Source organism: Nycticebus coucang, chromosome 10, assembly GCF_027406575.1.
Source record: "Nycticebus coucang isolate mNycCou1 chromosome 10, mNycCou1.pri, whole genome shotgun sequence".
Lineage (NCBI taxonomy): Eukaryota > Metazoa > Chordata > Mammalia > Primates > Lorisidae > Nycticebus > Nycticebus coucang.
In genome coordinates, this window is record NC_069789.1 from 115,116,790 (window position 1) to 115,143,457 (window position 26,668).

General features: G+C 54.6%; 3 protein-coding genes across 9 annotated transcripts; 2 read left to right on the forward strand and 1 right to left on the reverse strand.

Moving 5' to 3' along the window:
* Positions 1-64: 64 nt before the first annotated feature.
* On the forward strand, positions 65-7,715 carry AKT1S1 (AKT1 substrate 1). Of its 5 annotated transcripts, none has more exons than XM_053606668.1 (5): positions 65-197; positions 3,474-3,847; positions 4,729-4,806; positions 4,889-5,058; positions 6,684-7,715. In XM_053606668.1, exons 2-5 carry the CDS (start codon positions 3,481-3,483, stop codon positions 6,825-6,827), a joined length of 759 nt encoding a protein of 252 aa, XP_053462643.1. In that variant the 5' UTR covers positions 65-197; positions 3,474-3,480; the 3' UTR covers positions 6,828-7,715. The 5 variants fall into 5 exon arrangements, with proteins under 5 accessions (XP_053462643.1, XP_053462644.1, XP_053462641.1 ...); XM_053606669.1 differs by having other exon boundaries at positions 125-410; XM_053606666.1 differs by lacking the exon at positions 65-197 and adding an exon at positions 417-859.
* A 708-nt stretch (positions 7,716-8,423) lies between these two features.
* PNKP (polynucleotide kinase 3'-phosphatase) lies at positions 8,424-14,535 on the forward strand. The gene is made up of 17 exons (XM_053606663.1): positions 8,424-8,569; positions 8,802-8,965; positions 9,582-9,628; positions 10,355-10,654; positions 11,358-11,437; positions 11,525-11,582; positions 11,685-11,792; positions 12,028-12,099; positions 12,989-13,037; positions 13,118-13,188; positions 13,277-13,369; positions 13,445-13,541; positions 13,623-13,684; positions 13,848-13,957; positions 14,035-14,122; positions 14,226-14,287; positions 14,369-14,535. Exons 2-17 carry the CDS (start codon positions 8,815-8,817, stop codon positions 14,484-14,486), a joined length of 1,566 nt encoding a protein of 521 aa, XP_053462638.1. The 5' UTR covers positions 8,424-8,569; positions 8,802-8,814; the 3' UTR covers positions 14,487-14,535.
* Positions 14,536-15,849: 1,314 nt separating this feature from the next.
* PTOV1 (PTOV1 extended AT-hook containing adaptor protein) lies at positions 15,850-25,502 on the reverse strand. Of its 3 annotated transcripts, XR_008383156.1 has the most exons (13): positions 25,015-25,502; positions 22,026-22,163; positions 21,799-21,881; positions 21,666-21,723; positions 21,478-21,585; positions 19,787-19,942; positions 18,912-19,001; positions 18,723-18,796; positions 18,588-18,645; positions 17,984-18,088; positions 16,342-16,539; positions 16,185-16,255; positions 15,850-15,977 (listed from the first exon to the last, which is right to left on the reverse strand). XR_008383156.1 is itself a non-coding variant. In XM_053606672.1 (12 exons), exons 1-12 carry the CDS (start codon positions 25,183-25,185, stop codon positions 16,244-16,246), a joined length of 1,251 nt encoding a protein of 416 aa, XP_053462647.1. In that variant the 5' UTR covers positions 25,186-25,501; the 3' UTR covers positions 15,850-16,243. The 3 variants fall into 3 exon arrangements, 2 of the variants coding, with proteins under 2 accessions (XP_053462647.1, XP_053462648.1); XM_053606672.1 differs by having other exon boundaries at positions 15,850-16,255; positions 25,015-25,501; XM_053606673.1 differs by lacking the exon at positions 25,015-25,502 and adding an exon at positions 24,852-24,940 and having other exon boundaries at positions 15,850-16,255.
* Positions 25,503-26,668: the final 1,166 nt, after the last annotated feature.

Consider the following 26,668-nt stretch of genomic DNA (forward strand, 5'->3'; position numbering starts at 1 on the left):
CACCACCTAGCTCAAGCTCTCCCCGAAACGCCCACTTCCTACTCCATTTTGTATACTGGCATCGAAGCCAAAAAGTTGCCATTTTGCTCGAGGGTACGGCCACAGCAGATCGCCTGAGGCCATGTTAATGACGGGCAGTCCCATTTCTTTGTGGGGCGCAACGGCGAAGTGCTGGAAAAGAACGGATAAAGGAAAAGGTGAGAGGAACCATACATCACAAGAGGCATTAAGGGACTCGGGAAAACGGGATGAAGTCGTCAGTGCCCTCGGAAACGAAGCAGTCTCAGACTCTTTAATTCCTGAGTCAGCCATGGAGAGAATGCGGGCTGAACCGCCATCTTGAAGCTGGGCAAACCGAAGCCAGAATGCTGCCATATAAGAACCTTTGTCAGCTTTGGTGCTTAAAGGGGGTAGGTTGGAGGGAGAGCCCCATACACATTGTGGGCAGGTGAAGCCAGGCTGACTCCAGGTCGTTAACGAGCACAGATATTTCCTCCACTTTTGTGGGAAAAATTGTGTGTGAGGGAAATCAGGTCGCTCGCCTTAAGTTTCACTGTACTCTTGAGTGAATGTGTGCGCACTACCATATTTCTTGAGGATCTTGTCGAAATGATCTAGGCTTGTTTTCCGCAAGCTGAAGCGTTTCTTTCAACCTTTCTCTTATGGGCATCCTGCTGTCGCCGTTGCCCACTGATCCGGATGAAGTCCCGTTACTACCATTTTGATTTCGGGCGGCCGGGATAGGGGAGGCGGAGTGTGCAGAGTGGAGGAAGGGCAACTACGCGGACGTGACGTACGACGCCGCCATGTCTCTTGAGGGCGGCGACGGCACCGGGCCGGCCATGCTGGCTACGGGCACGTGAGTGGAGGCGGCGTTGTGAACCGTGGCGTGGGGAGGATTTGGCGGTCCTGAGGCAGCCGGGCGCTGGGAGGGCAAACGACTCATGGGAGGGATGTGGCCTGCTTAGATTAGAGGGCAGAGAACGCCCAGGGACCCTATGCCCAGCGCTGGAAAGAGGTCCCTCGGGGGAACCGTCTGTCTGAGCCGAGACAAATCCTAGATATCCTTCCCTTCCGGTGTCTAGATCCTATGGGATCCTTACCTTGGCCGAGGATCACCTCCACAGGGTGGGGTGCGGGGGCTGTTCTGAGGGCCTCGGGGCGCCCCTCACCCGTCCAAAGGCGGGACTTCCGGTCCTGCCCCCTGTCTTGGGCGGGATTTCCTGTTTTCTTCCTAGAGAAGCGGGTCTTTCCTGGACCCCTGGGCGAGGTGGGGAGGTCTCCGAACCGCGGAGCAAGGCCCCAGACGTTCACCCCACCCCTGTCCACGGTGTGGAGGATCGGGTTCCTCACATCTTCGGGTGAGGGGCACTTGGATTTTGACAAGTGTGGGGTTCAGTAGCATTCCTCATTACTTGGGGCATTTCCTCACCTCTTCCTGGAGTCACTTTCCTCTCTCCACTTCCTCTCCTCCGTACCTTTTTTTCCTGCTCATTCTAGGAGGCCAGTCATCTTACTGTTCCTCTTCTGGGGGCAGGTCTGAGCTCTTTCTCACCTCTCCCCAGTGGCATACTCCTCCACTGGAGCTGGGTTCTTTCTCCATCTGTCAGCTCCTTGGAGGGGACATGACTTCCTTCATAAGCTGAAGGAATACTGGCTTACTGTCCTGCTGGGTAAGAGAGTCCAAGGCCTGGGCAGAGAGGTGTGTGTAAGTGACCCTGCTCCTTTTGCCCATGCCTCCCTTCAGGTGTGGGGCAGCCTCACCCATCACTCTCTTTAACCTTGTGGCTCCTGCAAGATACAGTACAGAGGGAAGTTTAATCCTGAGCCTGCTCCCCTTATTCTCCATGTGTCATTAGGGGATATGAGTCCAAAGACATGAAAGCCCCAGGCCCACCACTGCCAGACAGTGTGGCCTTGGACTAGGCATTTCCCTGTTCCGAGCCTTGCTTTCCTCCTTCATTAGATGAGGAAAACATGAGGAGTGTGTTTGAGACACTGGACACCTAGCTCTCTGGGATTTAAGGGCCTGGCAGACAGCAGTTTCAGTCCCACTTCTGCCCTTTCTAGCTGTGTGTGTTCTGGCCAGTGTCTTAAGCGCTCAGAACCTCACTTTCCTCGTCTGGGTTAGATCATAAATCTCTTCTCATGAGGCTGGCAGAATGGCAGTTGGGATTTTATGAGAGCCCAAGTCCAGCCCTTCCTCTTTCCAGCTGTGTGACCCTGGTCAAGATGCTGAATCTCCCTGGACCTGAGTTTACAACTAAAAAGTGGGGGGCATAACAGTTCCACCCTGTTGGGTGGGAAAGAAGGTTGATCACACCCTTGGGTCCCTGCCTGCCCCATGTGAAGTGCCCGGTGTGGGATCACTCAGCAAACACTGGCTTCTGTAATTAGGAGTCACACAGGGATGGAAAATTGAATCCAAATTCCCTACTCGTATTCACGACAGCCTTGGTGGGCTAGACAACAAATCTGCTTGAACATCTCCAGTGAACATGCTCACCACCTCCCCAAAGAGCCTCTTCTGCTACCCAGCAGCTCTGGCTCAACTACTGTGGTTAACGGGGGGAAGAAATGGTGAGGCACATAGAGGGCTGGTGAGTAGTCCAAGGTCACACAACAGGTTTGAGACAGTCGGGCTAGGAACCCAGCCTTCTCATCCCTTGCTCTTCTTGCCTGGTAAGGAGATATAACCATCTGGACTGAGATTGGGAATCCCTGATCTTAGGGAGCTCACTGTCTGATAGAAGAAGCAGGCAGAGATACAACTGTCACAAGCTCAGGTGACATGAGGTATGAAGACGGGATCCCAGGAAATTGTGGTGACTAGTGAAGTCATGCAACTTATCCTGGGAATGAGGGAAGACCTGGACAGGAATTGTCAGAACAGGGTCTCTTAGGAAGCACAAAAGCTTTGCAGGTAGTTTTCCACATACAGGGACCAACTTGTCCAAAGGCCTTGGACCTCAGAGGCTCTAGAAAGCCAACGAAGCATATATCCTGTGAGGTCAGGGTTAGGCTGAGGGGCTGGGACCCTGTCCTGGGGATTCAAGTGTGGGCCAGGGTCAGCTCCAGGTGTAGAGAGACTCCTCTGGGCTTGTTTGAGACAGACTAGGGGGAAGCCAGGACAGAGGCTGGCAGAAATATGATGCAAGCCCCATGTATAACTTTACATTTTCTAGAAGCTAAGTTAAGAGGGCAAAAAGAAAACAGTTGCAACTCATTTTAATCATGTATTTTATTTAGCCTGTCTACAACATTTAAATATTGTATTTTTCTGTGCTCAATCTTCTGAATCCACGTGGGTCTTACACCCACGGCTCCTCTCTGCCAGAGGAGTGGGTTTGGAAGGACACTGAGCATGGCTGGGACAGGGTAGATGGGGGCAGGTGCAAGTGCCATCCAGGGGCTGGGTAAGGATTGTGTAGTCAGCCAAGTTTCAGCCCCCTCTGTCCTGCTCTGGCCCACAGGGTGTGGATGGCGTCAGGGCGCCCGGAGGAGCTGTGGGAGGCTGTGGTGGGGGCCGCTGAGCGCTTCCGGGCCCGGACTGGGACAGAACTGGTGCTGCTAACTGCTGCCCCACCACCACCACCCCGCCCAGGCCCTTGTGCCTATGCGGCCCACGGCCGGGGGGCGCTGGCAGAGGCTGCCCGCAGGTGTCTCCATGACATAGCACTGGCCCACAGGGCTGCCGCCGCAGCCCGGCCCCCTGCACCCCCACCAGCACCACAGCCACCCAGCCCACCCCGATCTGCTCTGGCCACAGAAGATGATGGGGAAGATGAGGATGAGCCAACAGAGACTGAGACATCCGGGGAGCGGCTGGGCGGGAGTGATAACGGAGGTGAGCGGGCAAAGGGAGGTTTTCCATGGGGTAGGACTTGGTTGTCTCAGAGCCCTGATGTTCCTTGGAAGCTGCATTCTTGTGACAGGCTTGCCCTTGACTCACTATGTGACCTTAATCCAGTCATTTTCTCTTTGAGCCTTATTGGTTTCCTTATTCTGCTGTCCTGTGCCAGCTCTGTGCTGAGAGTATTGCACAATGAGACAAGGCAGATGCATGCCTGTTGCTTGAGAGACTCCAAGTCTGGCCAACGAATTAGAGTCCTGACACAAGGCAATGGCCTGTGAAGGCCACAAGAGGCAGGGTTACATCCTTAGCAGGAGGTTGGGATGCTTCCTAGAGGCTAGACTATAACACTAGGGCTTTGAGGAGTGAATAGGAGTTTTCAGGCAGCTCAGTAAATAGGAGTAACTCATTGGTTATTACCAGTGGCTGGCTGCCTCACCAGTGTTGAAGAAAGCATGCATATGGTAAAGGGCAGGCGCTAAAGCCAGGCATCCTGGGTTCACATCCTGGTGATGCCACTTAACTGTGGGACCTCAGGCAAGTGACTTAATCTCTCTGGGCCTCCGGGTCTCCATTGTCAAATGGAGATCATAATCCCATATTTCTCTTAGCCTATATTTGAGTCACATCATTCCAAACAAATCTTAGAGAGATTTCACATTAATGGAGCCAGTTATTTGCACCTGAGAGTATAACAGTGACAGAAACTGGATTCGTTTGTGCAGGTGACAGGTAGATAACAGAGGGAAGGGTATCTGAGCCAGAAGGTATAGTAATCACAAAATCTGCAGGGAGTTGGTGGTGGTGGCTGGAGTTGAGGATACCTGGAGTATGGCAGGGACCCTACTAGCCAGGGCCTTTAATGCCGTCCACAGGGCTTTTTGTGATGGATGAGGATGCCACCCTCCAGGACCTGCCCCCTTTCTGTGAGTCAGACCCTGAGAGCACAGATGGTGAGTGTCCCAGGCTGTCCCCATGCCTGAGGGGCTGGCACTAGGGCAGGAACAGAGGCTGAAGGACTACCCTCTCTTCCAGATGGCAGCCTGAGTGAGGAGACCCCCGCTGGGCCCCCAACCTACTCAGTGACCCCGGCCTCAGCCCTGCCCACACAGCAGTATGCCAAGTCCCTGCCTGTGTCCGTGCCCGTCTGGACCTTTAAGGAGAAGAGGACAGAGGCACGGTCATCAGATGAGGAGAATGGGCAGGTGAGGGACAAATGGGGCATTGGGGAGAGAGGGAATATGTCTGGAAGGGCTCAGAGATACCTCCTTCATGAAGCCCTCACCCCTTTACCTGATTGAGTCTTTCCCCTCAGCTCAAGAGTTGGGTTCTTGGGCCACAGCCCTCCACTTCTCACTCTTGCAGCCTCAGTGTGTCTTAGTGCCCTGTGAAAAAGCCTCTTCCCCTGGGCGGCACCTGTGGCTCAGTCGGTAAGGCGCCGGCCCCATATACCGAGGGTGGTGGGTTCAAACCCGGCCCCGGCCAAACTGCAACCAAAAAATAGCCAGGCGTGGTTGTGGCGAGCACCTGTAGTCCCAGCTACTCGGGAGGCTGAGGCAAGAGAATCGCTTAAGCCCAGGAGTTGGAGGTTGCTGTGAGCTGTGTGAGGCCACGGCACTCTACCGAGGGCCATAAAGTGAGACTCTGTCTCTACAAAAAAAATAGAAAAAGAAAAAGCCTCTTCCCCATTCCAGGAGTAGCTCCATTTTAGGACACTTGCCCTGGACAAGGCACAGGTATTTTGGCATTTCCTCCAAATGGAGAAACTGAGGCTAGGGGCGTTCACATCAGCCCCCCATGCCTACCTTAAGCATTCCTGGCATCTTCCAGAATTTTCCCCACTCCCTTGTCTTCTGTCCTCATTCATGACACTGGGCTGGCCTGCCTTAGTGGGTCCTCCTTATTTATTACTGAAACTCTCTGAACCAAGGCACTGAGAGGACATGTTACTTTCATGAGTCTGGGCCTGTAAGGAACAGAACTGGAACTGGACCAGCTTCTTTTGGGAAGGAGCTGTGGGCTTGAGAGAGGAGGCCTGGGTCCCTGTAGTGCCTCTCTCTGGCCTCAGTATTCTCATTTGCAAACCAGAGATCACAAAGGTGACCCCCTCCTCTCCCCAGGCTGTAGGCAGGCCAGAGAGGCAGTGACAGCTGGAGACAGAACAGGGCCTGCTGGCAGGTCCATCAGCCATGGCTGTCCTTGCATGCAGCTCGAAGACACACATTAAGTGAATGTTCAATACTTGTTTTCTTGTCCAGCTTAGATCCCAGTGCTGCCAATGGCCTCTCCCATTCTACTCAGGGGGAGGCCCAGCTCGGGGTGATGGTCTGCAGTGAAGGTACCACAAGTGCTGGGGCTGCAGGACCCCTCCCCATTGGGGGCCCATATGTGTGGGGGATCCTTTCTTTATAGCAGTGGCGACGTGTTATTTCATTCTTGAACAGTAACTGTTGATTATCTCACCTCAGCCTTCACAGGGACCCTATCATCAGCCCCATTTTTCAGAGCTGGAGGCTGAGGCCCAGGGAGGCGAAAACTCTAGTTCACAGCTAGTCAGAACAGCGATCTGATTGGAAAATGACCGAATCCCCATTCCATATCCTCAGACATGAGACTGGGTGGGTGTACGGCCTTAATGGCCAGTGGACAAAGAGCACTTCCACCGTGTGAGTCCAGGCCAAGACGGAGAGCAAGAGAGGGGCAGGAAGGCTTCTTGGAGGAGGTGTGTCAAAGGTAGAAGGTCTGCATGGGGCAGGACAAGGTGAAGGCCATCGCTGGCAGTGGGGTCAGAGGTGCCAGCACTGACCCTTCGACTTCGCTGTCCCTGCAGCCCTCTTCGCCCGACCTGGACCGGATCGCGGCGAGCATGCGCGCGCTGGTGCTGCGGGAGGCTGAGGACACCCAGGTCTTCGGGGACCTGCCTCGACCAAGGCTCAACACCAGTGACTTCCAGAAACTGAAGCGGAAATATTGAAGCCAGGGAGGGAGCCTCCCGTCCTGCGTCTGCCCGGCACCACACTACACCCCAGCCCCGTCCCCAGGGACCATCAATTTGGATCCTATGTGGGGCCGGTCTCCCCACGCCTCCTCGGATTGACCATTCCTGCCGACTTTTGGCACCGAGAAGCGAGATATGTTTGGCCTCCCGATTGAGTCTGTCGCTGCTTTCTCTACCCAGAGACAGATTCTGTTAGGGATTGACTGGTTTACCGCCAGCCCCGGAGCCGTAAATGGGTCAAATCCGGTTTCTGCCTAGCGACAAGGGCTTTGCTCGATGGTAGAGGCTTTTCTCGATGGTAGAGTACAGCCGAAGCCTAGGATTGGGTAGTGGCGCCTTCACTCCACCGTAGTGACTGGCGAGCTCTTTCATTTGATTGGCTCGAATCCTACAAAGGGCTTGATCCATTTCCCAAGAGTCTCCATCCGCCCTTCCTGAGTTGCCCAACCTTCCTGGGGGAGTGGCCAAGCCCCCCACCTCGACCCATGCCCAGAATTGGCCTTCAGCTTTCAATATAGGTTCTTTACACTACTAGGGCTGGGATCTTATACTTGCCCAAGCCCTGGCAACTTGTACCCTTGGCCTCCTCAGGGTGGGCCTAATCTTGTTCCTGTGTCTCACACCCCCCTCTCATCCGTTCCATCCCTACAACAACCTGCCAATTGAAGCCCATACCTGCACCAGGACGGTACCAGCTCCCGCTCCTCTTCCCCCAACCCCACAGGTGCCTTAAAGGGCCCTCGTCCACCCGAGGTGGGGGGCTGGGGCCTTACTCTCCGGCCCTGGTGTGGGGGAGAGCGTGGGAGTAAGGGATCCGGAGTTGGGAGGGACGCTCTTAAATAAAAGAGTTTTACTTCTGACGAATTGAGTGTGAGGTGTTCATTCAACAGATATTTTCTGAAGCTGAATGAGCAGCAGCTGGTTCTAAAAGCAAAATTGAGAGTTGTATTATTGTCCCAATTTTATGGATAAGAAAACGGAGATTCATAGATTAGGGGAGAGCGTTTCAGTCCTGTGTGACCATTGAATCCCAATCTTCAGGGTCATGAGTGTTGGAGCCGGCATAGTCCTTAAGAAATCAGTCTCTGGAGCCCACGTATTCTCTCAGCAAAGCCTGGAGCCTCCAGAAGGGAATTTCTGACCATAACATGGCTGGAGGTTGGAGAGAAGGTAGAACACGTGGTCTGCAGTTAGAATCTCCATCTCCCATGAGACCCAGGAGAGAAGAGTGCTAACAATAGACAAACAGGCCTTGCTACCACGCAAACATGTATAAACTGTGTCTTAATTCCTCCAATCCTAGTAATACCACGACGTGGAAACGATTATCTCCTTTGTAAGTGAGAAAACTGCATTATCGAGGGTAAAGCAAAAGAACGATCTAGGACTAGGGGTGCTGTCAGGGGCAAGAAAGACCTTAGAGGTCAAAGTGGAAAGAGGAAAATCCACAAACGGAGTATCCACTCCTCCTACTGGCTTGAGCTTTGCATTGCAGCAAGACATGAATGCCAGAGTGGCCAAAGTACCTTAAGGGACCTAGGTCTGGGAAGAGGCGGCGCTGCTGTCGTGGGAGGAGACAAGGCCCCGCCCGCCTCCGTGGGACGTGTCATTTCCGTCCGCCTAGAAACCGCCAGCCACCATCGGTGGTGCAGACGGAAAGCTTCGGTTAGCAATCCCCTTGGTCAGAAGTGGCGCCTGAACACGAGAGACGGGCACAGGTGAGTGTGGGGGAGAAACGGGAGTAATCGGAAGGCTCGGTCTCTGCGTTAGGGAAGTAGGGAGTCCAATACACCGATGGATGGTACCGGTCTCGTTGCCTGGAAAAAGGCGGGATTTCCGGAGTCCTGAGCGGATGGAGGGATTTCCTAGTGGAAGTGGGAGGAGGCGGGACTTCCTGCAGCACCCTAGGCGACTTAACCCCTAAATTAGTTTATCTGCTTTCTCCCCTAGGCCGGCTCCCAGGATGGCCAAGGTGGAGGTCCAGGGCCGCCTATGGCTGGAGAGCCCCCCTGGAGGGGCGCCCCCAATCTTCCTGCCCTCAGACGGGCAAGCCCTGGTTCTAGGCCGGGGACCCTTGACCCAAGTTACGGACCGGAAGTGCTCCAGAAACCAAGGTGGGCAGGGCCTGCTACAACGCAGGAACACTGGCGATGGCAAAGGTGGACAGTTAATTCAGTGAAGGACATGGTTGGCTACTAGGTGGGATTGTGTAGTGCAGCCAGTCCGGAAGTTGGAAGATGCCCTGTGGGAAGCACAGGAAGAGAAAGGTTGTGCTTGACTTAGAACTAGGCAGACGCCAGGGGGAGAGGGGATGGAGCCAATCCCAGAAAAATTATCACTGGGCAGAGAAGGATGCTCATAAACCCTGAAGATCTGAAACAGGCCACGACCCTTGTCAAAGAGAAACATCCTATAGAGAAAAATTAATTTGTCTAGGAAGGGATGGGCTGTAACAGGCAAAGCCTAGGAACATCTAGCCACAGTTTTTGTCAAAGAGGAAGTCACTTCGCTAGAGAAAAGTATCCACCCTGCTCCTAGGCAAGGACTAGTGTAAGGCAATCTTAGGGCTTCTCTCTGGCTATTGAATGTCAAGGAGCCAATCCCATTTAGAAATAAACCGCCTCTATTCCCTCAATGGATGCCATAACCTGAATCTGGCTATGCTCCCCAGTAATAAGGGAACCAATCACGAAAGTATGTAAATCCTGACTCTACCCCCTCAACCCTCAGTGGAGCTGGTCGCAGATCTTGAAAACCGGACAGTGGCAGTGAAACAGGTACCTCTGCAAGGGGCAGCAAGGCCTGGGGGTGGGGTTCAGGGAGAAATCACAAGCTAGCAAGTGAACAGGCCCATTAGAAAAATCTGATTGAAGGCTCAGCGCCGGTAGCACAATGGTTATGGTGCCAGCCACATACACCGAGGGTGGTGGGTTCAATCTCAACCCAGGCCAGCTAAAGCCACAGTGACAGCTGCAACAAAAAAATAGCCGGGTGTTGTGTCAGGCGCCTGTAGTCCCAGCTACTAGGAAGCTGAGGCAAGAGAATCGCTTAAGCCCAAGAGTTTGGGGTTATTGTGAGCTGTGGTGCCATGGCACTCTACCGAGGGCGACAATAAAACTCTGTCCTTCAAAAAAAAAAATCTGATTGGTGAGAAGAGAATGAAGAAATATTTCCCCTTTCTTTTTTTTTTGCAGTTTTTGGCCAGGGCTGGGTTTGAACCCGCCACCTCTGGCATATGGGACCAGCACTCTTCTCCTTTGAGCTACAGGCGCTGCCCAATATTTCCTCTTTCAGTGAAGTGTCCCTTCATTTCCTTTCAAATTAGACAGCACTGGAAACCTGTAATCTTTCCAAAGCCCTGATGGGTGGTGTATAGTGAAGAGGTAGGGCTTAAGGGTCTGATTGGTAGATGCAGAAAGGCAAGTGCTTTCTCAGGGTATTTGATTAGAGGAGCTGTCCTTTGGTCGTGAAACCAGTCACAGCACCTCCCTCTTTCTCTGCAGCTGGGAGTTAATCCTTCAACTGTGGGGATCCAGGAGTTGAAGCCAGGGTTGGAGTGTTCTCTAAGGGTGGGGGACACACTGTATTTGGTCAATGGCCTCCACCCACTGACCCTGCGCTTTGAAGAGACTGGCACACGAGGAGCCCAGCCGGATACTCTACCCAGCACCCATCCAGTGGCCCCGAATGAGGAGAAGGATGCTGAGCAGCAGAAAAAGCGAATGCGGAAGTCATCCTCCGGCTGGGAGAACTTCGGGAAGTTGTTAGTGTTCACAGCTTCTGGGGTAAAACCCCAGGGCAAGGTGAGGTCCAAGCTGAAGTCTAAGAGAGCAGCCATATAGTGGAGACTTAATCACAAGTTTGTTCTGTGCCCCTATCTCTACTACTTTTAACCTTCACTTACTGTTCTGAGAAATGGGCCTGATGACAAACTCAAGGGTCATTGTAAGCAGTAGGGAAAATGGTGTGTTTCGGCTCCTGTCTGACCCACAGAACCACCCAGTAATCAGCAGTGATCATGACCACTTCAGCAGGAATTATAAGTATCGTTTTAGGGCCAGAGAGACTAGAGTTCAAATCCCGTGACCACTACTTTCTCTGAGTCCCTTTTCTCTCACCTCTACGATGATGATTTCATGAAAAGCATGCGTCACAGTCCTGATCTGCAGTTAGCACCCAAACAAAGCTTTGCTCCTGTTTTTATTTTCATGGTTATTAACCCTCTGTGGTGGAGGAGGGCAGGAGAAGAGGGTGACTAAGATGTTAACCCCCATTTTAAAGACTGGAACACTGAGGTGGGACATAGGAGTAATAGGAGCCAGCAAAGATCTTGGGCTGTGTACTTAGAGATCACACAGATGCAATAGTGATTGCTCAGCCTCCCCATCTCTAAGATGGGGGTAATAATAGACCCTGCCTTATAGGATTGGTATGAGTCAGACTATGATTGAAGAGGGTTAGAGGATAATGATGCTGTTGTTGTTCCTCTTTTCTTGACAACACTAGGTAGCTGGCTTTGATCTGGATGGGACCCTCATCACTACACGTTCGGGGAAGGTCTTTCCCACTGGCCCCAGTGATTGGAGGTGATAAGAGGCAAGAGAATGGTGTGAGTGAGGCCTGGAGTCCACCTCCCGGCCCTAGGTCACCCTTCTGCTTCCTACCCACCCTAGGATCTTGTACCTAGAGATTCCACGGAAACTCCAAGAGCTAGAAGCAGAGGGCTTCAAGGTATGTGCGTGTAACGTGTGCATGTGCACGTGGTGGCCATACTGCAAAACAGACCAGGGCCCTATTGAGGGGGGCACCTGGTAACACCAATCTGCTTCCCAGCTGGTGATCTTCACCAACCAGATGGGCATTGGGCGTGGAAAGCTGCCAGCAGAAGAGTTCAAGGCCAAGGTGGAGGCTGTGGTGGAGAAGTTGGGCGTCCCCTTCCAGGTACAGCTGGAAAGGAGGCTGAGGGGCTATGTGGGAGACCCAGAGAGAAGGTACGCGACTCCAGTTGAACAAGTGGGGAAGACAGACCCTGTGGAGGCCTCAGGTGGAGTTGTGGTGACAGAAACCCAACAAAATTCTGGGGTATTGGCAGCTTTCCTGGATTGGTGAGAATTGGAATAGCATCCAGTGGGTGCTCTAGGGGAGCTGAGGATGGTGTGACCCTCCTCATCTACAGGTGCTGGTGGCCACACATGCAGGCTTGTATCGGAAGCCAGTGACTGGCATGTGGGACCATCTGCAGGAGCGGGTAAGCTGGGCTGCCACCCTCTTCCCTGTTCTGGTCATCCTTTGAGCCTTTGATCCTGACTTTTTTCTCTCTCGTCGTCTTTACTCCCTTGGTCCCTGCCTTCTGTTTTTACTTGTCCTATTTATTGGTTTATGAGTACAATACTCTAGAACTCTGAAAATCAGAGTGGTCCAGAGAGAAATTGCTCGTTCATTCATTCACTACACTTCTGTGTGTACATTTATTCTGAAGTTCAGCCCATTCTTGAGCTGAAGCCAGTGAATGAGTCAGACATGGCCACCCCAACAGAGGAGCAACTTGAAGTGGACAGACTGTGTGTAAAATAGCAGGGATTTGTGAAACAAGGTATTGGTTTAGCTACAGTGCTCAAGGATGGTCTGAGAAGGTGACATTTGAGTAAAGGTGTAAAGGAGGTAAGGGAGGGAGCCATGTGGATGCCTGGAGAAGTCCAGACAGGAGTGGCAGCCAGTGCAAAGGCCCTGAGGTAGGGCTGGGCCTTGCATGGTTACTGACATGGGCTAGTACTGGTGGGCAAAAGGAGAGAGAAGGGCCCTGTGAGCTGCAGTGAAGACTACTTTTATCCTTAGTGAGGCAAGAGCCAAGAAGGGCTCCAGGAGAGGGGATAGGGCAGACATAAGTGGTGAAAGGCGCCCCCTGGTGGCTTTGTGGGGAACAGATGACTGACTAGTCCAGGTGAGAGGCAGTGGTGGTGATATGCTGGTGGAGGTGGTGACAAGGACAGGCGAGAAGGGGTCGGAAGATGGGGACATGAAAAGTCAAGAGATAAGGCCTGATGCAGGGCATAGACCAAGAGAAGCAGCCCCAACAAGCCCCATAATACTCAGGGTAGGTGGTGTGGGAAGGGGTTGTCTCTACTTGTCTTTCCTAGGCCAACGAGGGTGTGCCCATCTCCATTGAGGACAGTGTCTTTGTGGGAGGTAAGGTGAGAGTTCTGTGGCTGGGCTGGGACTGCCTGTCCAAGTTTGCTAGTGGAGAGAGGGTGTCCTGTGTGTTTCAGATGCAGCTGGACGCCCAGCCAACTGGGCCCCTGGGCGGAAGAAGAAAGACTTCTCCTATGCAGACCGCCTGGTAAGGCCCCGCCCATCCCCACATTTTTCCCTCTGTCCCACCCCTCAGGAGTCTGACCCTGCACTCTGACCTGTGCCCTTACCTCCAGTTTGCCCTCAACCTTGGCCTGTCCTTCACCACACCTGAAGAGTTCTTCCTTAAGTGGCCGGTAGCCAGCTTCCAGCTCCCCGCCTTTGACCCGGTGAGGCCTGGGGCATTGGGGGAGGGCTGTGGGCCTGGGGCAAAGGTCTAACGCATCTTGTCTGGCCCCTTCCAGAGGACCGTGTCCATCTCTGGGCCTCTCTGCCTCCCTGAATCCAGCTCCCTCCTGAGATCCAACCCAGAGGTGGTTGTTGCCGTGGGATTTCCTGGGGGTGAGATGCCCTAGCCCCTTTCTCTGGATGCCCAAATCCCCAATCTGGTCCTAAGCCACCCACTGACACTGTCCCCCACAGCTGGGAAGTCCACCTTCCTCACGAAGCATCTTGTGTCAGCCGGATACGTCCATGTGAACAGGGTATGACCCATCTGCACAGTCCCCACCACACTCAGTCCCAGTCTCTCTGGGGCTAGCTTCCCTTTGTCACCACCTTGCTGTCTCCTGCTTCTCTGCCCCAGCTCAGGGGCTTCTCTCCTCCTGGGTCTCCCTGTTTATGACCAGCTCTCCCTTCATCTCCCAGGACACACTGGGCTCATGGCAGCGCTGTGTGACCACATGTGAGACAGCTCTAAAGCAAGGGAAACGGGTCGTCATCGACAACACAAACCCTGATGCCACCAGCCGGGCCAGGTAACAAGGTTTCGTGGAAGGCCCCTGGTACTGAGCCAGGGCCTGCAGACAGCCTAGTACCTTCCTGGCTCCAACAGGTACATCCAGTGCGCCAGAGATGCCGGTGTCCCCTGCCGCTGTTTCCTCTTCACTGCCACCCTTGAGCATGCTCGACACAACAACCGAGTGAGCCACCCCACACCTCCCTAGCAACCCACCTCCCCTCAGCTGCCCTGGCCCCACCTGACTCCCAGTCTTACTGTCCTGCTCTCCCCGATACCCCCTATAGTTCCGAGAGATGACCGGCTCTTCGCATGTACCTGTGTCTGACATGGTCATGTTCAGCTACAGGTACCTCATGGGCAGGGGCAGGCACAGGGTGTGTGCAGGGGCAATGGACCAGCCTCCTGTCACTGTCCTATCTGCCACCAGGAAGCAGTTCGAGGCCCCAACACAGGCTGAAGGCTTCTTGGAGATCCTGGAGATACCCTTCCGGCTGCAGCTAGAGCCACCACTGGAACGGCTGTACCGCCAGTTCTCCGAGGGCTGAGCCCTGAGCCGCGTTTGGCCCTGTCCCACAATAAATGCTATTTTTGCTTAAGCTTGTCTAGCATTTTGTTGGAAAAGGAGGGGAGGGTCCCCGCTGGGGGTGGGCCACAGGCCTGCTCCAGGCAGCTCTTTTGTTTCCTACACATAGACTTTTTTTTTTTTTTTTTTTTTGTAGAGACAGAGTCTCACTGTACCGCCCTCGGTAGAGTGCCGTGGCCTCACACGGCTCACAACAACCTCTAACTCTTGGGCTTACGCGATTCTCTTGCCTCAGCCTCCCGAGCAGCTGGGATTACAGGCGCCCGCCACAACGCCCGGCTATTTTTTTGTTGCAGTTTGGCCGGGGCTGGGTTTGAACCCGCCACCCTCAGCATATGGGGCCGGTGCCCTACTCACTGAGCCACAGGCGCCGCCCTCCTACACATAGACTTTAGGGACATTTCCAGGAAACAGAAAAAGTAGGTGCCCGATGGCTGGTACCATCCATCTGTCCCTCTGGGTCAGGATCCATCTTGGTTTGGAGACGCACATTCCATCCAGGACCTTGCTGTGGACACTTTAGAGCATGGCAAACCCAAGGGGCAGGGCCCTGAGTGGGCCTCTCCATACCCACCCTGTGGGCCAGGGTGACCCACCCAGAGCTTGGTTGACATGGGGACAAAAAGGGCTTTTTGTGCTGTCTTTTGGCGTGTGGGGGGGACAAAACCCAGGGCTCACATTCTCTGACACTGGACTTTAACCTAGCAGATGTGGGTCTGGAACTGTTGCTGGGAGATTTGAGGACAGACAACAGCCTGAGCCCTGAAGAGTACCTGGGCCAGCCAGACCTGCAGCTTGAGCCACCACAATAGGCAGATAATGTCCCCGGCCATCTTTTTGCTTACAGCCAAATGAGGCCTGTTGGATCCAAAGGGAAACCAGAAGCACAGCCTTGGAGGCACCAAAGACAGCCACACAGGGAGGGCACAGCCTCATGCCTCCTGCAGCAGTATCTATACAGGATGTGGTGAGGCCCTTGAAGACCACCCCACATACCACAGGCCCAGCTAGTCAAAGCTGGGGAATCACCCACAGCAGCTCTATGCTGAACTGTTTGGCGTCCCAGCTCAGGTAACAGTATCTCAAAAGTATGGCTGCACACTAGCAACCCTGGCCTCCCCTAGAAGCATGTTAAAACATACATGTGCCTAGATGCCACCTAGATGGATGCTATGAAAAAATTAGGGCCTCAGGGGACCCTTTTGGTAACAGACCTGAGCACTGTAGCCATGGGGTGAGGGGTGAGTGAGTGGGTGGATGAGGCTCAGCCTTCCATGCAGGGCTGTAGGCTGCCTGGCACCTGGATAGTCAGCAGAAGCAGCAGGCAGATTTTTAAAAGGCTTTATTGGGGAAACATACAGGGGTAGGGAACGTCCTTGGAGACTCAGGACACTGTCTTCTGTGTTGCTGGGCAATTGCAGTCCCCAGGGGCCCCAGCTCAGAAGCATCTCACCTGGGAGCAGGGGACACAGTGGGAGGACCTGGCCAGGGCTCCGAGCACAGCCCCCTGTGCCCTGGAAGTCCCCTGCCTGGGGGTAGGGCTGAAACTTCCCAGGAGACCACTGCTCTGGTCTTCCCAAGGTCAGGGTCACCATACTTCTTCCTGAAAGCCCCAGCATGTCCAAGGGTCCATCCTGCACACCACACGGTCACCACTCACCAGTCTCTGCGGGGGCCTCATCTGTGACTCCTGGAGGGGCCCAGCCTTGAGGGTGGCCACTACCCCCCCATCTATGGGGAGGAAACAAGAGTCAGTGGGAGGGCATGGGGGGCACATGCAGCCCTGGGGGGCCCAGAGCCCTCCTTGCCCTCCTCACCCCCCGCTGCTGCTGCTCCTGCTCCAGGTTCCTCTGTAGGACCTGCTGCTGGTTGGCGATGACGCGCCGGATGCCATTGACAAAGTTGCTCTGGTCATGGGGGATGAGGCCAATGAAGATCTTCTTTTCCGAGGAGTATAGGAGCATGAGCACGCGGATCTCACACGAAGCCTTATAGGAAAAGTGCACACAGCCAGCCTAGAGGGCACAGAACGCCTCATCAGGGGACACCCCACTGCAAAGGCCAGTGTCTCTCAGACAGCACTGGCACCATGAAGTGCACTATGAGCTAGGTGTACCCTAACTGCTTTTTCTCTGCAATCCCCAGGGGTGGGCACTGTCATTACCCCCGTCTGGGGGATAAGGAGATACCGGCAAGAGCCACAGGTGGGCTTAGGGCCAATGGGCTCTGCACAGGAAGCCCTGGAATCCACATGGAACGAACTCCAGGGGAACTGCAGCATCCACTGACACTGAGCCCCACACAATGCCACAGGCTGACACAGGCATGCAGCAGATGGGGCATGGTGCTGGCCCCAGGGCACCTGGCAGTAAGCACAGTGCCCCAACCTCTTTCCAAGTGACCAGAGAAAAGAAGGCCAAGCTATGCAGCCAACCTCCCACCACGGTCTCCCCATGATGACCACAGATCTCATGTCGCAGGCTCAGCCAGGAGCTGTAATGACACCATCTCTAATAGGTACACTGACCCAGTGCTCCCCATGTCCATCCCTGATGGGTCTTACTGAATCCTACACAGAAACTGTCCCCACTATACAGAGGGGGAAAATTGAGGCCAAGAACTCAAGGGATTTACAAGGTCTCAGCCCTGTGCACTGCCTGGGGGGGTCCCCAAAAGGAGCTGAGAGCTCCTGGGCAGGTGAGGTTTGTTCCTATGCCACCCTCACCGCAGCCACCAGAGCCAACAGCAGCAAGAGCCTATGGCCCCAACTCAGGAGCCTGACTAAGCCCAGTGGAGGCCAGCTCTGCACCATGTGAGGGGTATAGGGCCCAGGGCCACACAAGGCCTTTATGGTTTTCCCAAGAAAACTCATGTAAATTAACATAACATTTTGCAACATGCAGCCAGACCCTTGGTGCACAGCTATATGGTATTATTGCTTAGAGTGGCTTAGAGGGAAACAATGTGGTAATTTCAAGACAGATAATCACCCTAAGATGGGAAAGGGCCAGAGATAAGGCAACATACAAGAGTTCAGAATGACCGAAGTCCAACCCTCCACATCTCACAAATGGAAAAACTAAAGCCCAGAAAAAAGACAGGACTCAGCCAAGAACAACCAGACAAGGTCATCACTAGGTACCCTGAGACCTTGAGCTAGAGGCAGATACCCCTCCAACCTCCCTGCAGGGCAAGGGAAAACACAGAGAGGGCACTCAGTGCTATCAGCCCCTCATGGCCCTGAATAAACCCAGATATGGCAAAGAAGGGGAAGGCTTTATGGGCGCATCCCTCTCTGTGTGGCAGGGTCAGGACAGCTCTAAGCACCAGGGAGCCATGGCTACACCCCAGAGTGTTCCCCAGGCTGCAATCACTTCCCCAGCCAGGAAGTGGTCCAGGAAGCAGCTCCATCTCAGAGCCATCTGCCCAGAGTGACCCACCACCCAAGGCCACACTCACAAAGCCATTGTCCATGATCCGGCACAGGCTCTTCAGCGTCTCCAGGTCCTTGGTGAAGTGGAACTGCACAAGGCGGGAATTCCGGAACAGCGGCACCAGGGTGGTCTGTGGGGAGGGCCTGGCCCTCAGCTTTCCCCAGGGCTTCCTGCCTCACCCCTGCCACCCACACCAGGACCAAACCAAGGCACCCTGTCAGTGCTGTGCTATAGTGCATGGGACACACTGTCTACATGGTAACCCGGGAGCCCTCACCCTCCACCCTACTCTTCAGACAGCCCCAGCCCCTGCCAGGTTCAAATGCCTCTTTGCTCATACTTGACAGCAACTGCCTTGGTCCAAACCCCTTCATTTCCCCAGTCATCCCCACCCTTCACTCAGCCTCAACACAGTGATCAGCTGGGCTCCTAGAAGCCCTCAGTCAGGCCTAAGGACCCGCCACCTCCACTGGACAGTTGTGGCTGGGTGGCTGCCCTCCATCTGGGCCCCACTCTCCACCCTGGCCTGCTCTGCTGCTCTTCCAGCTGCCAACTCCCTGGGAAGTACCCTTGCTACCCGTGCCTTCCATCTGGAAAGCTCTCATCCCACACCTTCCCCCCTCACTCACCAGCAGCTGCTGTGGGATGAGCTGCATGTACAGCTTCCTCGGCCACTGCTCAGTCCTCCTGTGGGGCATGAGGGGGCAAGAGTCAGGTGGCCTGTCTCACAGATACAGGGCTTCTGCTCCCAGCCCGGCACTCACAGGATCTCCCCTTGGTTCACGTAGACGTGAGATGGCAGCCATCTCTTGGACCGACTGTTAGGCTCAGGCCTGGGCTTTTAGGGGAGAAAGAAAGAACTTGGTAAGGGCACCTGGACTCCAGTGCCCCCTCACAGCCCAGAAACAGCAAGGATACAGCAGCCCCAGATCCCCCAACCACCCAGCACTCACCTCCTGCCACTCCATGACACCACTCCATGCCAGGAACTTGTTGTTGACAATTTGGACTGGGCCCGCATTGACACCACCAGGTCCCACTGCCTGTGGGAGGGGGAAGGTGGGGTGGGGAAAAGGGGCCAGACTCCTGGGAAATCTCAGTGGTGTCCTAAGACCTCCTGTCCCTTCCTCCCACCCTGTGACCCCAGCCCTGCCCATTATCCTGCCTTAGTCCCAACTCTGGCCTCAGTGACTGCCCAGAGCTGGCCTTGCCCCTCACCTGCTCACAGCCTCCCATGGCTCCTAATACCTGAGACTAAAACCAGCCCCTGGGTGGCGCCTGTAGCTCAAAGGAGTAGGGAGCCAGCTCTGTATGCTGGAGGTGGCGGGTTCAAACCTGACCCTGGCTAAAAACTGCAAAAAAAAAAATAACAGCCCCTCACCTGGTGCACAAAGCCCTGGGTCTATATCTGGTAACCAGGCAGCCATGTGTTACACAAGCTCAAACACTTCTGAGAAAAGGGGGCAACAATGTATGACCAGGACACTTGGTCAGCCTCCAGAGTCTTCTAGCCTCACACCAGCCTTCTCCTTGATGAGCAGCTCCTCACTTCCCCTGCTCCAAGGGGCTTCCCACCACTGGAACCCACCCTCTGTCATCCCTCTTGCCAAAGCTCTTCAAAGCCTTTGAGGCCACTTTTCCCACTAAGTTCTGACAGGAACGAGCCTCAGTCTCCTCCCAGTTCCCTGGTTCCTGCCATCACATCATGCTGTGCCTGCAGCCAATCTGGTCGCATGTAACTTAGCTGCACAGCTGTGGGGCCAGAGGCTGGCCTGGGCCTGACACCTTACTGGCTCCAGTAGGGGCTGGCAGAGCTCAGCTGGCACACCTGCTTGCGGGTGGTGATGACCTGCCGGATGGCATTGACGAAGCCACTCTGGTCGTAGGGGATGAGACCCATGAAGATCTTCTTCTTGGACGAGTACAGCAGCATAAGCACACGCACCTCACAGGGGGAGATGTGGGGAAAGAGCATGCAGCCCGCCTGCAGGGGAGGCCGGCAGGTCAGGGACCCCATGGGCACCACCAGGGTCCATGGGCCACTTGCCCTCCATGCTGACCTGCCCCATCTGGCGAGTTGTCAGAAGACAGAAGCCCTCAAAATCTAGGCTGTGGTCACCCCCACAGCGGCTTGCAAACAAAACAAGAGCATGTAACATTCATCTCAGCATCTCCCTCCACCCTGCAGTGACTGGCAGGCCACGGGTGGCACCAGGGACACACGTTTGGGGCACTGAGGATCCGAGAGGCTCCATCTGGCACCCACCCTGCTGAGCCAAGCTCATGTGCTGCCTACACCCACCTGATAAGCGGCAACCTGGCCTAAGGATTAAGAACACAGACATCACCTCAACCGCTAGGTGCAAACCCCACTCTGCTACTGTTCACTGCATGGCCAAAGGCAGGCCACTTCCTGTTCCAAACTCCAGCGTCCTCATTCGTAAATGGTGTAAAACAGCGCACACAGCAAGTGCTATATCAATCAGGTGAGGTGAGGTGCTGGTGCCTCTTTGTGACACAGATGTGATACATCCCAGAACATTTATGCTCACCTTCACTGGCCACCTCCCAGAACACTCTCCCCTCTGCACTATCAGCCCAGTCCCTCTGACCCCAGGTCCAGCCCAGGGACCACCTGTTCAGGGACCCATCTCTGCCCCCCGCCCCCCACCCCAGGGCCACATAGACAGGGCCCCAGAAAGCCTTCAGCAAACACGGTTAAGTGCAGCATCACCCGCCAGCCAATAGACCTCACACTAGTCACAGCTCAGTCTGGCCAGGCGCTGCAGGAAAAAGAGCTGCCTGGACCTCAGCAGCACACAGGGCACCCTAGAGACTGTGGCCAGGGACAGGGGGAGGCAGATTGTCCCAAAGGGGAACAGGAACTGGGGATAACCCCAGAGTCAATTCCACAGGGCATCCTGGGCAGACAGCTAGTTGCCACCCTATTCTCACCACCACCTGAGCACCTTGTGCAACCCAGCCCCTCTCATGAACTACCGTCACCCTGAGTTCAGCTCCTGTTTTCTGAGTACTGTGCACCAAGCACACCACTCAAAGCATGTCACACACTCACTTGCTCCAACCTCACAGTGACCCTGTGCAGTAAAACATACTGTTAGCCCCATTTTACAGATGAGGAAACTGAGCCCCAACACAAACTATTCCCTCCTTGCTCACTCCCCTAGCCATCCTCATTCACCAGGTCCCTGCCATAAGCTGTGTCCCCAGTAGACTTATGGACCCCGGCAGGCGAATGTCGACCCCTGTGTTCACTCACATACCCAATGGCCAACTCTCGGCCTGAAGCTTCCCAGGGTGACTTTGCCTTCTGCTTTTAATGAGAATTCTTGAGATCATGACTTGTAGCCAGGACTAGAGATAGAGATGCCAATGAGAAGGAATGACTACCCCAGGAGATATTGCCTGGGCCATGGCACCCTGCCTGGGATGTTCTGAGCTTGTCACTAGAGAGTGCTTGCAGAGTGCTGCTTCACCCTCCTGCCCATCCCAACTCACAAAGCCATTGCCCATGATGCGGCAGAGCCCCTTCAGTGAGTCGCAGTCTCTGTTGGTAAAGTGGAACTGTGCCAGCTGGGAGTTGCGGAACAGGGGGCCCAATGTGGTCTGTGGGTGACAAGGGAACAGCCAAGTCAGTGGTGGGGTACGGAATACTCAGGGGAGCAGGTGGGGGGGAGGGATCTCACCAGCAACTGCTGTGGTATCAGCTGCATGATCAGCTTCTGTGGCCACTGGTCGGTCTCCCTATAGGAAAGAGCAGATCAGGGAGGGCCACCCAGCCACCCCGCCCACCTGGTTGCCTGGCCTCGGGACACTCACAGGTTCTCGCCTTGGTTCACGTACGCCTGGCAGGGCAGGGTCCGCTTCAGCTTTGCGGTGGAGTCAGAGAAGGGTCTGCGCTTCTGTGGGGGCAGGAGGGGCATCACAGCACACAGCCTAGATGCCCAGGCCTGACCCCTGCCTGTAGGGACAGATGGGACCCTGGAGGCCAGCCCCCAGCCATCACAGAGACTTGCAGGGAGCCTAACACAGACCCACTCGCTCACCTCCTGCCACTCGAGGACACCACTCCAGGCCAGCAGCTTGTTGCTGAGCCGATGCTCACTCACAGCCAGACCCCCAAGGGTTAGCCCAGGCGAGGAGGGGCTGATGGGACCAAGGGCACCGAAGACCCGAGCACCTTCCTGCAGTTAGGGGGCAAATGGGAAAACTAAGGCTGGGGGACCTGCAAGGACAGGTAAAGGCTACATATTTCAGAGACATCCTATTAAGACCCAAATCCTCTGTGGAAACTTCTGAAGCTTCATCACCACCAGCAGTCAAGACCAGGAGAGGCTGGCTCTCGTGTCCTTCACCTGCTGCCCTGCCCTCAGCCCACTGGCTATCATGACACTGGCCCAGTAAACTCCAGAAAGTCCATTCCTCACCTGCCATCCCCGCCCCCACAAGAGGTTCAGGCCAGCAGCCAGGGACTGTGCTCCAGGTTGGGCCCAGGGCTTCCTTACAGCCCTCACAGACATAATGGCCTGCCCTGCCTCTCCCAAGCTGAGAACCCTCCTAAGGCTCATCAACCTCAAGAGAAAGTTCAAACTCTTCTCTCTAGTTCATGCCAGTGCCAGAGCCAACCTTCCCAGGCGCCTGCTGGCCTGCCCTCACACACATCAGGCAGACTCCAAGGAGGCAGCAACAAAAACCATACAGAGGAACAGAACCAACCAGTAAAAAGCAGGGAGGTGGAGAACCATTTACAAGAGAAGCAGGGGTCTGGAGGGGTCTCCCACCAAAACATTTGCTAAACACCAGAATGTTCTAGCAATAAAGCCAAACCTACACATTCTACTCACATGGCACTATCCCACTTATTTTTTTAAACCAAAAACATCTGAAGGCAAACAAGAGAAAACTTTAGAAACAGCCTGGCACCAGGAAACCCATGAAAATCTAAGCAGCAGGTGCCTCCAAGCACCAGGAAAAATTCATAACGTCCGTTTCTTTTCCTCTTATTACAAAAGAGTATTTTCCAAATTTCCTATAAGTACGAGGTCTTTTGTCCAGAATAATGACAGCCAAGAAAATTCCCATTTTGTGGGAACTAAAACCTGAACAAACATGCTCTCCACCTGGGGAGATTATTCTGGGACTTGGGTAATTGTGTAAGATCAGGAAGAGAACCAGAGCATCTTGGTGTTGGCATGTGTTTAAGGCCAGAGCACATGTGAGAAGGAGAATGGGCATGGAAGCCCTGGGTTTGCAGGCACTAAGACATAAGTAAAGCACACAGCTGATGGGCCTTGGAGGAGAGGGTACACTTGCAACAAGAAGTTTTATGGTGTACTTGGACCTTGGGTATTTGGTCTGTAAAAGTTTTAAAAAACATATATATGGGGGGGCGGCGCCTGTGGCTCAAAGAAGTAGGGCGCCGGCCCCATATGCTGGAGGTGGTGGGTTCAAACCCAGCCTTGGCCAAAAAAACAAAACATATATATAGCCACATACATATGCGTTTACTGCCATGACAACAGATTTAAGATCAGATGAAGGCATTTAAGGGCCCTATGTAAGTTCCAGCAACATATTTAATGTCTGCTTGTCTGGGAGAGGAGATTGACTTAACACTTGAAAGGTGTTTGGATCTGGGGCATGTAATGACCAGGGATGCTTGCCTAAAACCCAAGAAGGGAGGACTCTATTTAAGGACTTGGCTAAAAGTGCAACCCTAAAGAAAATCTCTCACATCTGGGTTGGCGCCTGTGGCTCAGTGAGTAGGGTGCCAGCCCCATATACCGAGGGTGGCGGGTTCAAACCCAGCCCTGGCTAAACTGCAACCAAAAAATAGCCGGGCATTGTGGCGGCCGCCTGTAGTCCCAGCTGCTCAGGAGGCTGAGGCAGGAGAATCGCAGAAGCCAAGGGCTAGAGGTTGCTGTGAGTCCTGTGACATCATGGCACTCTACCGAAGGCGGTAAAGTGAGACTCTGTCTCTACAAAAAAAAAAAAAAGAAAAGAAAAGAAAAGAAAATCTCACATCTGGACAACCGTGTGCAAAATTGAGCTGTGCCTCTGCCACCTGATTTGTTGTTTACTGCAGAGGGAAGCCCATTTGGTATCTGGATCGAGGTCTAATACATTAGGATGTATATTTAAGGACCCAGGAAGCACTGTGGAACAAGATGCAAAAGTTTCAGGAACGGGAGAAGGCAGGAGAGGGAAGGGATATGGTTAAGTCTGGGGAGCTTATCAGACTCTGGGTAGAGCCCAGGAAGCCTGTTAGAAGCCTGAGTAGAACCGACATGGCTCTGCCATGAACAAGGGTTGGGGCAGCGTATTTAAGATGTGAACTTGAACACAACCCCAAAGGAAACCTCACGTTTAAGCAAACATGTGCCGTTTTATGGCCCCAGATAAACCTTTAAGATTTTTGAAAAGTACCTACGTGTTTTGGGTCTGGGGAAGCGTGTGCTAATACACGGTACCTGCAAAGCTGAATGTTTACGTTTAAGGTCTGGGCTCAATGCCATCCATAAAGACATCCCACATCTGGGCGAGAGTGCAAATTCTGGGTGCGCAGGCCACGACCACCGTGCTGGCCCAGGAGAACGCCCCGGAGTTGCAACATCTGGGCACGCGTGTGCAAAACGCAGGACCCCCGCTCGCAGTCGTCCCCAGCCCCCACCCCTATTTCCAGATTTCCACCCCTGAAAGAGGCCAACTTTCCAATTGGAAAAACAAGCACGCGTGCCGGCCGTCTGCCCGCCCGCCCCCCACCCCGCATTTAAATCGGGACGCAGAGTCAGCAGTAATTTGAGCCCGCCCCGCCCCCGTAACCCCCCCACTCCTGCCCAAACGCGTAACAAAGGGGAGAGCTGGGCGCGTACCACCGGGGGTTCCACGGGGGAACCCGTTCCCGGGCGGGACCACCCATTGGCCTACAGGGGAGACCTCAAAGTAGAAGGGACCGCAGACAAAGGCAGGAGCCCAAGGGAAGAGCCGGCGGGGGCGGGGCCGTGGAAGACTCTGGAAAAAGGGCGGGGGGCTCACCATGGGAGGGGCCGAGCGGGCCCGGATTCGCGGCGGCTGCAGGCCCCGGGGACTGGCCGGCCAGGAGCGCGAGCGGACCGCACGCACTACCAGGGGCCGCGGGGGTCGGCCGCGACCCCCAAGGGGACCCCCAGCGCCGGAGCGGTGCGGGGCACGGCGCGGACGGACCATGGCGAGCTGGGGCTGAGTGGACTGGGGGCTGCCGCGGACCACACAGAGGGCTGCAGACTCCACCGACTGAGAGGCGCGAGCGCGCGGCTTCAGGGTAGACCGGCCGAGCTGTACCAAACGCGGGGGACGCGCCGCCGAGGAGGGGTCGCCGCGGCCAAACCACTGCGGCGAATGGGGGACCCGGCGCGTACCAAGTGCGCGAGGGGGCGTGGCTGGAGCGTACCAAAACGGGCTGAGGGAGCCTTCGGGAAACGAACGGGTGTGTGAGTGCACGGCTTAAGGGAAATACTATGGGCCGCTCCCGCAAGGGGGTGATGAACCGGGAGGACAAGCCAGAAACAACTTTGTGGGGGCGTGGCGGGAACAAAGACTATACCAAAAGGGGAAGGGAGTGGGGGGCGAGGCACCACATCGACTACGTCCTCGGGGCTGAGAGGCCTTACCGAGAACCCCGGGACGCGGAGCCGGAATAACACACAAAAAGACCTCGGGAAGAGAGGAGGATGGAATAACGGGTCTGGCAACCTATCCGGAGGCGTGGGATAGGGATTACACTACACATGAGAAGAATTAAGGTTTGCAGGAGATGATGTGGCTACGTGGTGAGGGACCACAGCTCCCAGCGGTCTTCGCGCTCTTTGGGCGGAGCCAGTGGTCCCGAGAGATCCCACCCACTCATGTCAGGCGCATGTTCATTGGTCCTCGCGCCTGGGCTCGGACCACCTATCATCTACTCCTCCAAGCTTACCGCTCCCAGTCTCCCTGGCCATTAATTGGCCCAACTAAAATGACTGCGTAGTCAATAGCAGTTGTGTAAAATTTCTTCCATCACTTACACTGTTTCTTAAATGTGAATAATGTTTAACTTTAGAGTGGTTCTGAAGATCAGATGAGTTAACAAAATGTTAACTCCATCCTTCAGACCAGTGCTTGGCACAATTAACTGTTAGCTTTTCTTTTTTAAAAAAATATATTATTGGGGGCAGCGCCTGTGGCTCAGTGAGTAGGGCGCCGGCCCCATATGCCGAGAGTGGCGGGTTCAAACCCAGCCCCGGCCAAACTGCAACAGAAAAATAGCTGGGCGTTGTGGCGGGCGCCTGTAGTCCCAGCTGCTCGGGAGGCTGAGGCAGGAGAATCGCTTAAGCCCAGGAGTTAGAGGTTGCTGTGAGCCGTGTGACGCCACGGCACTCTACCCGAGGGCGGTACAGTGAGACTCTGTCTCTACAAAAAAAAATATATATATATATTATTGGGTGGCACCTGTGGCTCAGAGGAGTAGGGTGCCGGCCCCATATGCCGGAGGTGGCGGGTTCAAGCCCAGCCCTAGCCAAAGACTGCAAAAAAAAGAAAATCTATTAGTAATCTGTCCGGTTCCATGTGGGTGATGAGTACTCTACGATGACTATTTTTGACCAGGTCCTTAGCAGAGCCCACGGTCCACTGGGGAAAACAAGTAATCACAGGTTAGGATGTGTGGGCTAAT